This window comes from Molothrus ater, chromosome 8 (genome assembly GCF_012460135.2).
Source record: "Molothrus ater isolate BHLD 08-10-18 breed brown headed cowbird chromosome 8, BPBGC_Mater_1.1, whole genome shotgun sequence".
In the NCBI taxonomy this organism is placed as follows: Eukaryota; Metazoa; Chordata; class Aves; order Passeriformes; family Icteridae; genus Molothrus; species Molothrus ater.
Genome location: NC_050485.2, coordinates 19,238,821 through 19,251,629, shown reverse-complemented (window position 1 = coordinate 19,251,629; position 12,809 = coordinate 19,238,821). Strand labels below are relative to the sequence as shown.

The 12,809-nt window shown below is 38.2% G+C and overlaps 1 protein-coding gene across 7 annotated transcripts in view; it reads left to right on the top strand.

Annotated features, from left to right (window-relative positions):
* The window catches only part of HTR7 (5-hydroxytryptamine receptor 7), a 29,490-nt gene extending 21,975 nt beyond the window's left edge, over positions 1-7,515 (top strand). Inside the window, exons 2-4 of one of the 7 annotated variants that reach the window (XR_004980457.2) lie at positions 38-784; positions 4,625-4,738; positions 6,910-7,515. Coding sequence is in view for 4 of the 7 variants with exons in the window: in XM_036385862.2 (XP_036241755.1) it covers positions 38-784; positions 4,625-4,679 (802 nt within the window). In the remaining 3 variants the exon portion in view is untranslated. Of the gene's footprint in view, positions 1-37 lie in introns of all 7 variants that reach the window. The other 6 variants (XR_004980459.2, XR_004980458.2, XM_036385863.2 and 3 more) reach the window with 6 other exon arrangements.
* Positions 7,516-12,809: the final 5,294 nt, after the last annotated feature.

The window sequence follows — 12,809 nt, the reverse complement described above, 5'->3', positions numbered from 1 at the left end:
CTCTGCCCTCTGTAGTAACTCTGTGCTATCCTTCCAGGTACCTGGGAATCACAAGACCCCTTACATACCCTGTGAGGCAGAATGGGAAGTGTATGGCCAAAATGATCCTGTGTGTCTGGCTTTTGTCTGCCTCTATCACCATACCCCCGCTCTTTGGCTGGGCCCAGAACGTCAACGATGAAAAGGTTTGCCTCATCAGTCAAGACTTTGGCTACACCATTTACTCCACAGCAGTTGCATTTTATATTCCAATGTCAGTGATGCTTTTCATGTACTATCAGATCTATAAAGCTGCCAGGAGGAGTGCTGCTAAACACAAGTTTTCTGGTTTTCCCCGTCTGGAAGAAATGGAAAGGATTTCTGTGAATGGACTTGTAAAACTGCACAAGGAATCTGAAGAATGTACTAATTTTTCACGACTCCTAAAGCATGAAAAGAAAAACATTTCCATCTTTAAAAGAGAACAGAAAGCTGCCACAACCCTTGGGATTATTGTTGGGGCTTTCACAATCTGCTGGCTGCCCTTTTTCCTCCTCTCAACTGCAAGGCCCTTCATCTGTGGTACAGCGTGCAGCTGCATCCCCCTCTGGGTGGAGAGAACATTTCTGTGGCTGGGCTATGCAAACTCCCTCATTAACCCTTTTATCTATGCCTTCTTCAACCGGGACCTGAGGACAACCTATCGCAACCTGCTGCAGTGCAGATACAGGAACATCAACCGCAAACTCTCGGCCGCGGGCATGCACGAGGCTCTGAAGCTTGCAGAAAAGCCAGAATTTGTTCTGTAAGGTCGCTCATCCTCTACTGTGATCATTTGCTGTTTTATCACATTGGCTTTTCCCCACAGGTTTGAAAGAAGCGTTGTAGGAAGAACCAGTTGAGCACTGTTAATGCAGTCAGCAGAAAACAAGGTAGAGCCCACCAGTCCTAATCAGCCTGGAAAAGCAAGACCATCACCTAAAGAATTTGGGTCTAAGGGGAATATAAGAAAGGATGGAAGTGAAACATAGCACAGGATGTTTGAGTGGTTTGTGAGGAAAAAGCAAAGTTGGCCTAACCCATTTGTTTGGCCCAAAAAATGTTTAGTAGGTCTGAATGTTGGATGCACCTTGTGTCCCAGAGATTCTTTGCTGTAATAAAGACCTGAGAATGGTGAAAAGTTAATTTCCTTCCACTTCAGTATTACAAAAATAAATCAGTAAAGAAGCTGAATCAAAGAACTTGTATTCCTTAGAAATATTCTTTATGATAAAACCCCATATGTTCATTAAACATTAATTTACTGGATTGCCTGGAAATGAACTATGTTGTGAAATTCAATATTGCCTTTGCACAGCAACTCTGGCACTGAAAGAATGTCACACTTCCAATGTGATTAAAAGAGTTTGAGTAAAGTCACATGGACCAGCATCTACTGCTGCATACAGCCCCGCAGCACAGTTAGCTGCAGTGCTGCTGTGCAAATCACACCAGGTAATCTTGTACCATATTTCTAATATAAAAAATGTGTCTGATTACAGTTTATTTCAGGATCTGTCTGGTCTTTGTCCATCTCTTCATTCCTTAATTCTCTTGGCTTTCTCAGCTGAGCACTTCTCTAATCTAGATGGAGACTCTCTGTGCACAAGTAATTTCTGTGATGTATGGCTAGTCCTTGTTCCACTTCAGTAGTTAATTTACTGTCTATTTGAAAGCTCTTCTACTTTCTGGGACTTCTTTCTCTTCTGAAGTCAGTAAGGAAAAAACAAACCTGAGACCTTATGACTTCAGAGACACCTGGACGTTATCCTTGAAATCTGATTTTACTCATCACTTGTGCTTAAAGTGATTTAAAGCCTTGCCGTGTGTACAAATAAAGACAATTTACTTTTTCTGGTTCTAGCTTTTTCTACCATCATTGCAGTTTGTCCTAGTATGTGATCATACTTCTCCTGACTTTAGTAACAGATCTCTTCTGTCAGTATGGCAGGGCCAAATAGTATAACAATTTTTTATTAAAAAAATAAAAATAATCTTATCAGTTATATTAATACATTACTAGTAATGTATTAATATAACATGCAGCAATTTTGTAAGATACTATTATAATAAAATAATAATAAAACAACTCATAAGATCAAGATGAGTTCTTTGGCCCAAGTTTGCACTGCACACCGTATTCCAGCTGAAGCAGAGGGCAAGGGTACATTACTGAACAAAGACTTCAATCTTCAGAGCTTGATCTGCTTTTTCAGATGTTGGGACACCAGTGAGGAGACATGTTCATTATCAAATTGCCTCAGCATCAAATCCCTCTTTAGGCTAATTTCTGTCCCTGCTTTCTCAAGTCTGAAGGCAAAATGACTTCAATGAGCTCAGTGATGTTCATTTGGGCTGAGCAGGGGGCAGTCAGTGCCAGAGCCCTTGTTCCAAGCTTACAGAGGTAACTGCAGACACTCGAGCCTCCCACTGGCACGTAGCCAAGGGCTGGGTGATGTGCTGAGCCACATGTACTGAAACAGGCTACAGCAATTTTAGATGCATTCATACGCTACAGTAGGGAGTACATTTTGGCCTCATTTTCACAGCAGAATTGTAGAGTAAGAGGCTGTATTCCAGCAGCAAAACAGTTTTCTAAAGAAGCTTCCAATTGATTTGGGACAGTCCTATTTATTTTCAATGTTCCAATATTATGCACAGGGACAAGAAAAAAATTGGGCCCAGAAGATCCACAACCTCTGGAGTATAGAGTTAACTCAAGCATATTTTCCATATTGAACATGAAATGATTGTTGTTTCTTTATTACTTATCAGAGTAGCTTTTGTTTGTTTGTTTCCAGCATAAATGAGAAGTTTTCAAGGCCCCCTGTAAGTTTTTTTCCTGTATAAGGACATCCATGGGAATATACAAATAGATGTATCTGGGAAGACTCCAAGTGGGACTATAAGACTCTGAAGGTGATTTTAGATTTCTGGACAGAAGATTCAGCATTTTTATTCTGCAGGAAAGCCTGAGAATCTGTGTTTCCTCCAAATAAGATGATTTTTATTTTTATTTTTTTTAATGGAATATGTGTCTTGTGAGTCAGAAATTGACATTTACCCAGCTGTCACTAAAGGCAGTTGCTTTCCTCTGGGAAAACATCCTGCAGGAGTCCAGCTTTCCTCTACCATCTGCTTCAGGTAATGAGAGCCCAGGAAGGAATAAGAGTTGTTATGGTGTTTATACCAATCATGGAAGTTTTTTGAGACAAACATCCATATATGATCTCTGGGTGTGTTTGGAAAGAAAAGAAAAACCAAAGAAAAAAATACGCCAAAAACCAAAACACTACAAAGTTTCTTCATACACCCAAATCAAAATAGAGACAAGTGGAACACCTTCTAGATGGAGCTGTATTTGAGGGGAAAAGTGAAGAAGCTGAGAAGATTAAAAGAATGTTCCACTGCCCAAGCACACAAAGAAGTTGAGAAGAAGAGAAAGTTTGCAGACAGAATTCTAGTGGGAAAAGGCTTTAGGAAGAAGAAGAAGAAGGACATAATTGTTTGGGTTTGTGAACAGGACATTTCTCTTTTTTAAAAGATAAATAATTAAATTGAACTGCATCACAATATCTAACTGCAGCAATAGCATTTTTTTCACTCAGACAATTCACTACGCTTGACAAGGGGGTGATACAAAAATGGGTGAATGAGAAGTCTATGTCAACATGTGATGTAGCAAATCCAAGAAGAGACTGCACTCTTTGTCTGTGTGTTCCTCCATGTATTTCCAGAGGAAAGCCAGAAGGGTGAATCAAGTAGATGGGGTTGTGAAAAAAATGGAAATAAAAGACTCCAGGAACCAGCCAGAGCACAGGCAGGCCAGCATAACACTGCCTAAGTGAAGAGGGAGAAAGTGAGACTTGTACTCCCCCTGGCCTCTCAGCACAGCTTTTAAGAGGGAGACTGTCTGTGGTGGGAGCCTCATTGCTAACACTTTTCCCAGCTCCCACCACCTGCCAGCCTGCACATCTAATACTGCAACACACTATTGGCACTTGCCAAACTCCTGTTTAGCAACAGCCTCGCTGGGGAGTAATAGAAATAGCAGAGTAGTAAAACTGTGACTTGATGATAATATCTTATTATTATGCCTCTACTGCTTCACATTTCAATTTCATAAAAAGAAAACTTTTTTTTTCATGCTCTGTTCGGAGCTAGCACCACCTGCAGAAAGATGTGTCAAAGACTAGCAAATTAATCAATTACAAAGAGACAAAGAAGGGAATTATGTATCAAATTAACACTATAAATAATGCAGACAAAATCCACTCACTTTTGCCCCTGGTCCCTGGCAGGAAAACAGATGTCCAGGCAGCCATTGGTCCAAAAAGTGCAGCATTATTTAAAGAACACTATGGAGTTAAGTTTTTTTATGACTGACCAAGATACTGCAGTTACAGAACTGGAAGGTGTTGGAAGCAATGCCATTGGTTTTTGTACTTTCCCTACCTATTTAATTTTCATATTATTTTTCTGATCCTACAGGAAAAAACCCTTTTAGATTACAGCATTCTCGAAGAAAGTGCAAGATCAACGCATCATCAAATCCTCTTCACAGTTTGCTTAAGAAGTAATTCTTGTCTTTTAAAATGTTTCTCAGGAAGACACAGAGAAAGAGAAAGGAGAAAATTAAGAGACTTGGGGAATGGTTTTAATATGCAAAATTATTAATATCCTGGAATAGAAGACACCTCTTATTTCAAATGCTGACGAGGTAGGGATTGTGAGGACTAGATTTTTTTTTTCAAGAAAGGCTCAAGCAAGTAAATTTAAAAATAGCTTAAGAAAAATTGAATCAGAAGGGTAATCTTTAAAATTTGCAAGAAATACAACATTAGGTCCCTCTTCATGGTTTTAAATCTTCTAATGTTGTTATCACCACTAAAGATTGGGTTCAGCATGAGTCTGAAGTGAATTATATTATTTATATCGACTTTCTAAACATTTGCCAAATGGGCCTGTCTTTCCCCACACCCAAATTCAGCTTCTCTGCTCTTTCACTGAATCCCTTCTCACCAAGGGATAGTTCCAAAAGGACAGAATGGCTTTTATTTGCAGAAAACTGAAAAGATGCTTATGATTCCCAGAGTCATTTCTCAGTGCTCCAAGCTGAAAACCCCCATTGAGCTACTTCTAAAGGATATTAATATATGATGATTGCTGAGGGTAATATTTTGATGATTTGTGTAACGTTGTGACTTTACTGATTGAAATTATAATTTGTCTCTTTTGCAATCTTTAACATAGAGCTAGTTGAGTTACTTCAGAAAAAAATGTGTTCAAATGTATCAAAGTTTGCAGAAGAGTTCATCCAGTTTTATAAACCAACATACCAGACTGAATAAATATTTTGCCTTTTGTTTTCTGTCTACTCAGTCAAAATCAACGATATTTCATTAATTCAGTAGTTGTGTGGTCTTGCTAGTTCCAGGAAATTGTGTTTACAGTATACTTATTTTTACCTTTTGCAAGAGAAGAGAAAGCAAGCCACTGAAGTATACTTAGTTCAGCCCTTTAAAAAAATCTCCTTTGAAGCATGGAAAAATAGAAAAGAATGCATCTGGATAAACTCATTATTGCCTCAGAAAACTTGGCATCTCTTGCTAAACTAACCAGGTCTGTGTAAAAACAACAGGGATGTCTCAGTCAAATCTACCATCCTGAAGGTGGTTGCAAGGAAAATACAAATTGGGCAAATTAAATGAACATTTATTTCCCAACAGTAGTGCAAAAGCTGACAAACCCATAAATTTTATTTCTGTCTTCAAAGAAAGCAGTAAATGCAGCAAGGGAAAATCATGCTAAGGACCTTTCACTTGTCATTACAAGAAAAAAAAAATCAGAAGTTCAACTAAGCACATAAAGTTAATGCTGCAAAATAATTTTTTTTAATATTAGTATAACCTTTCTGAAATAGTCTTCTATCAGCCCAGAAAAGAGAAAAACAACATTCTCTGGGGTAAATTGTATAAAACCCAGAATTTTATTCTGGCATTAAAAGAAAGTCCACAGTTGCCTAAAGCATAGAATTTAAAATGTCTTCGTCTTTCCTTTATATCTAGTTTTGAACTTGGATATGATTACCAGCCTTCTTTTAATTTGGACAATTTTTTACCAGGATGTGTTTTCATGTAATAAAATATTTGAAATAAGTGAGAAGGCAGGTTTGTCTGTAAAAATGCCTGCTCCTGAAACAACCAGAGACATGAATAATGCCATGGTTTGAAGAGGGAGGCTGTCACAAGACAAAAGAGTACCTTGCTGCAAGATTGGAGAGGGATGCCCTGAAACCCTGTTTTGTAACCTTGCAGATGTTTGTGTTCAACATTTCAGCCTGGCTGCTGTACAAGAGTGGCTCTTCCCTTCACCCAGCTTGAGGGGAGAGGCAGGAATTTGATTATTCCATGCAAAGACTTTGCAGTAATTCTTTTCTACAGCCAATTTTATGGAAGCAAGGCAGAATAATTCTTCATTACTGCCCTGGCTCCTTTCTCTCCCTCTCACACGTGGGGTCTCCATGAGCACGTGGAGGTTTGTGCTGCCACCAGAGGTGGAAGGCTGCACCAAATGCAGGGCCCTCAATAAAGTCACCTCTATTTAGTGAAGGAATTTAGGGCTTTTGCTACTGAACTGCGTAAAACAGAGAACTTCCTCAGTTCTCACAACAACCTGAAATACGATGAGTACAAAGGACTGAAAACCCCCAGAATGCTCCACTTTCCCCCAGCTTCCTCATTTGTATGGGATTTTAGAGAATTACCTCAATAGACATGATCTAATTGCCTCTTGAGAAATGCTTCCATTTATTTCAGTGGTATATTTGGTCAGAGCTTTTAGTTGCTCCAGGACATCGCTCATCTAATTCATCCACTTTTTTAACAACAGGAGAAGTTCTGATTTCTCCAGGGAAAAAGAGTCATGACCAAATGTGCTTCAAAGCAGCCAGGAAAAGTCAAGCCAGACCAGGAAGAAGAAAAATGAAGAGTTGGCTTCTGAAGAACTGGATGGATTTATGAAATGCACTTCATCTTTCTTTGATGGGAGTGTGCTAAAAATATTCCATGAGCTCAATACATTGCATTAGATACATTTCTATTGGAAGTGCTCACATCTTGTTTGTTATGCAGGAAAATGCTGTTACATACAAATGAAAATAGTTTTCTGCCCGAGAAAGCCAAATAATTTCAGCAATAAGTTTGACAAGGGTGGGGGGAATGCCACTAAAACTCAAAGATAAAGCCCTGTACATATTTCCACCACATTTAACTATGTAGAAGAACATTTGCATGTTTACCATGCTTGTGGATCCCAGCATTGGTATTCATGTTCAGGGATTGTCAGTGATACTGAATGTATTTTGCTGTACTAAAAAAGAGAGGTTTTCAGGCAAATTCTGTCTCTGTGGATGGTTTCAGAGCTTGTGTTAAAGAGATGCTGTACACCTGCAATGGCATTGAGAATGACAACAATAAAAGCCAAATTTTTGTTAAAGATTTCTGTTGTATTAAGTAAATGTCTGTTACTTGTTGCATACATGTGGGTGGTTCTCCCAAACTTTTGTAAAAGCTGCTTTCAGTTATGCAGTGACAAAAGTTAAAGGACCAAATTAGAATGCACAGGTGTTACACCACAGCTAATTTACAAATATGATTGCTTTAATGTGATTTTCATGACCTGCCAATTTATAAATGTCTGTCATTTCAATTCAAATATGTATAAAAGGCTGGAGGATTTCCACAACACTTTGCTTTTTGTCTTACTGCCTAGCTAGAGAGAGAATTAAATTTTATTTTTGAAAATGTGTTTAAGAATTGTTATTCCTGCCAATGGTTTGTTATAATTAAAACAGATCCCTTTTGGCTTGACAAAAACTAAATAGGTGAATATAAATGACCATTTTTCCCAGGGAAAATTGATTCAAGGCACTGTTCCTTAAAAACAGCTCTTAACTTTTTTTGGGGTTTTTTTCTTTTTTTTTTTTTGGAGCTTCTCTTATTAATTTCCCTTCAGAATTTCTAAACTATGCACAGTTATACAATGCACAATGCAGAAACACATCCCATTCCCAAAGTCTGTCTTCTTTAAAAGTACACCTCAATGAGAATTTGCCTTATTTCCATAGCTGTGGGATTTGTGATAATTTAATCCCTTGCAGTTTAAACAAAATGCTGCTGGTAAATCATCCATGAGCCATTGGGGCTTCAATTTCCTTTGTTTATATCAATATAAAAGTTCAGCATAGCTGCCTAAATAAGGAGTCAGACATACCAGAAGAGGCCAATTAATTCCTTATTGGCAAGGAATCAGCATAGGAACATATCAAATATATGTTAAGGCTATATAAAGCCTAGAACAGAGAGCCTAATCCTTATTCTACACCTGATCCTGACACCCCAAGATGACTCCTGTGGTTCCATGAGAGCACCAGAGTGGCAGATTTTCATTTCACTTGGTCAGCAAGGCTCATTTCAGTGTCTTACTGATATAACCACTCACTGTGAACTCTGCCTCTGAAACAAAATGAGTCTTACAGTTTATTTTATTTTCTAGAGGGAATGACAAAGAAATGCTTTTTACTTGGTTAGCCTGAAGTATTTAACAGGAAAAGGGACAGTTATTGGCAAAGGCCAGTGGACCAGTTCTGGTTGCATTTTATGAGAATATATTCAGAGGAACTCAGCTGAAGGCAAAACTACATTGGCAAATTATATTATAACTGAACCTAGTGAGAAAGGGAAATAGTTTCACAAATGTAACAAGAAAAAAGGGGAAAAATGGAGGGAGGGGTTCATTTTTTTTAAAAAAACCCAAGCCTTAAAATGAAGGGCAGTGGCTGTACTCTGAAACTAATTTTCAAGCTTTATGGTCTCAGTTGCACGTCCATCTCACAAAGGCAATGAAACAATTTTACTTTGATGAATTAGACTGTCATTTTCCTTGTTCATGATGTTGTGTCAAAACCTTAACTTGAAGTGAAATGGAAAAATTATAAGTTATATGAGTATTTTAAAGGATTAAAAAAATACCCAAGTAAAAAATAGCTACCAGTGAAAAATTTCTGTGAAAATGTATGTGGTTTTTAATGTCATTATTTTAAGCATAAGGGCAAAAGAGTCAGAAAGAGCTTTTGGCTGCTAGGGAGCTACAGTTCCAGGCAGATGTATCCATACATATATATAACACACACACACTTATGTCCCTTGTATTTTAGGGTGTTACTTCCTCATGAAAAGAAGGTAGTGAATCTATTATTACCTGATAAACATTTGTTTTTTTTTCTACCTATTACATTCTCACAGAAATTATGAGGCTATCTGTGGCATCACAGACCTATAAAGTGGCAGTTCTACCTGTTTTACCACAAAAAGTTTTTCACCCAGGATCTTTCAGACACATAAACAACACAGAGAGTATTAGGAACTACACAGTGCTGATAGTCTGCCACAGGAGATGAGGCTCATTTTTATTCCTGCTGTGACTGTCAGGGCTGTCACCTCTCACAAACCCAGACTGCAGCAGCTAGGAGAGAGACCCAAGGCTATGTGCAAATACCAGCAAAATAATGCACACAATATTTTAGAGAATTAGGAAGGAAATAGGGCTGATCCAAGGAGGTCAGGAGATGAGACAGCCTGGTGGGATGAGGAGCTGAGCTTCCAGTAGTTCCTGTAGCCCCCACTACAAGGGCAGCACATGGAGCTGCCCCACACTGGGATTGTCCAAGTCCCCAGGCTGGGGGTACAATGACAGCAGAGTGGGTGATGCCAGAAGCAAGGCTCAGAACCACTCCTCTGGATCTGCAGAGGGCTACATCTCTCTAACCCTGCCACTAAAACCTGTTCTGGGATGTCACACCGAGCAGCTTGCATTTTCAAAGGGCTGCCCTATGGGAGTTACCATTGCATTTAGCAGTTACCATTATCATTTAATAAAATAAATGACTTTAAAAAACTGCATACCCCTTGATCTTTCACTATCCACCTGATCCTGTCTTTTCCCCATATACTCTTATGATTAACAGACCACTGAGATATTTGGTGGACAAGCCTACTACACCTTTATTATACCTCTCCTGCACTTCCCTAATCTTTTTTATTCTACAAAATTAAAGCCTTTTCCTGTCTGTCCCCTTTATTCTACCAGTAAAGTTCTTACTAAATTATGTGGCTTTATCAAGATGACAAAGTAATTAATTTGCTTCAGACATGAGCAAAAAATAAATCCAGTGATAAAAGAAGGAAGTCTTTTTTATTATCACAATATACACTGATAAAAATGTTATGTGGAAGCACGAAAATAATATCAAAGTCTACTATGCAAGCAGCCAGATGATCTCATTTTTAAAAGATAAAAGTGAATTCTATGTATTATTTCAGCCAGCTGGGACTTTTAATATGCAAAATTCACCAGAGGTTTGAGATGGAACTCCAGTTTAGGTCATATATTTCTTATATATATATTTCATATATAATCATATGTAATTGATTATATAAATAAAATATATAAATGATTATATATATTATATAAATATATATATATATAAATATATAAATATATATATATATTATATATATATAATCATATCTATTTAACCGTGACAAGGTCTGGTAAAACATAAAGATGGGTAACACAAGAGACTCTTTTCCCCAAATAGCTTACCAAGAAATACAAACATGATGAAATGAAGCTCTTCACATTCTAATTAGCCGTGCTGAAAATACTGAGTATCTTTTGTTGTAATATGAGTTTTATTTGTAAGAATAAATTGCTGTCACTTACATTGAAAATTATTCAAATTTATACAGCAGACTAATTTAGCAGAAAAGGAAATAGGGTTCTTCTGTATTAGGTATCAAGTTATAATATGCTTTTAAAATGTATAAGCCTAGAGTAATATTAAAATGCTAATTTGGATAGTATTTAAAAGGTAATTACTTTTATACAATAAAAGAAGAAGTCTACTGAATCCTAATCCCTGTTTCATGTGCTTTTTTGAACTAATGCTACATTAAATAGAGAATCCATTTGTTTAAGTGATTTTAATTTAGATACCTGGAAGACATTATCATCTACAAAAATGTCTGGTTTTTTTCAGCTCAGCTAATGGAAAATCCTTACTGTATTAAATTCAATGTTGAAGAAAGTACCTATACTTGTGGGAGAGTGGTGAAAGAATGAGGGATTTTTAATGACTCTCCTGAAGAAAGCGTGGTTTGGTTGCTCAGCACAAGTGCTGCTACAAAGAGCCCTGGCAGGAGCCATATGGAGCAGGTTGAGCCTGATTGCTCCTAAACAAAAGCTGATTTCATCTATTCAAGCCCTTTCAGGGAAGGGTGAATGTGGAAAAATTTTATTTGCATTTCAGACCAGAGAAGTCTGCTCAGACTAGCCAGCATATTTTGTCCAACTTCTTGAATTATATAATCTAACCTCTTGTCTATGCTAATATTTTCAATGCATAGAGGACATCCATCTTGGAACATCCTCAGAAAATGATATTCAGGTGTTTTATAACATATTTCATTCATGTTAATGGATTTTTTTAAATTTTATTTTAAAATCTGTTCAATCAATGCTTATTTCTTTAGCCAGAATATTTTTCTATGGTTGACTACCTCTATGAATTGCTTTGTTACAAATACCACTTATCTAAGTTGGGTATTTAGCCAAATAAACAGAAATTATTTCTAGAATCAAAAAAGCTAGTAATGTTCTTTAATTTGTAAGAAAGATAGAGAGGATATTTTGATTTTTCCCCAACATATTATGAAAGAGATTTTCAGAAGACAGAGTGTTTTGAAACTGCTCTCAAAAAATCAGTTTTTCATGTAACATCTCAGTTCTGAGCAAAGCTTATCTCTTGCAGTTTCAATTACCAGATTCAGGAAAGATGAAAGACACAAACAGCAGCACAGCCATGGTGGGAACTCACACCAGAGAAAAGCTGTACTTGAGACCCTGAGCATGTTCTGCAATTCTCCAGAGCCAGGGCAAAGCAAGCAAGGGGTTACAGCTGTGTCCTCAGCATGGGGCTACTTCCCAGGGCCTGAATGCAGATGTGGAGAGGGAGCAGAGTGTCCAGGTGAGGTGTGGCACACAGCACACCCCTGTCGAGAGCTTTTTGCAGGTTGAGGAGTTTTTGCAAGACAATGGCCACATTCAGCCAATGCACAATCCTGCCTGCTTGTAGCAATGGACAATGGACACGTTCACAACCAATGAATAATGGACATACTCAGGAATGGGCTCGGTACATCCTTGAAAGACATACAAGAAGAAGAATCATTTAGACTCAGCAAGTTTGTCAGCAAGCTTGGGAAAGTAAGAAAGAAGTGAGTCATGGGTGGGCCAGACAACCACAGCAGGACGCGTGAAAAGTTAGATGATCCAACCAGCATTCTAATTCAGATGTGTGAACAGCTGGGATTAACCAATCATGTATTAGCTAGAGACACGTGGACAGTAGAGATTTATTATAAATATAGTCTTTTTAGGGATATAGTCTTTTTAGGGATAATATAGTCTTTTTAGGGATCAGCTTCACTGGATCATATTGGTTATGGTGTGATGTACCTGAACTTCTGCACCCCGCACATCCCTGCTCTGGGCACAGAGTGCCCAGGTGAGGAGTGGCACACAGCAGCACATCCCTGCTCTGGGCACAGAGCAGAGTGCCCAGGTGAGGAGTGGCACACAGCAGCACATCCCTGCTCTGGGCACAGCATGGAGCAGAGTGCCCAGGTGAGGAGTGGCACACAGCAGCACATCCCTGCTCTGGGCACAGA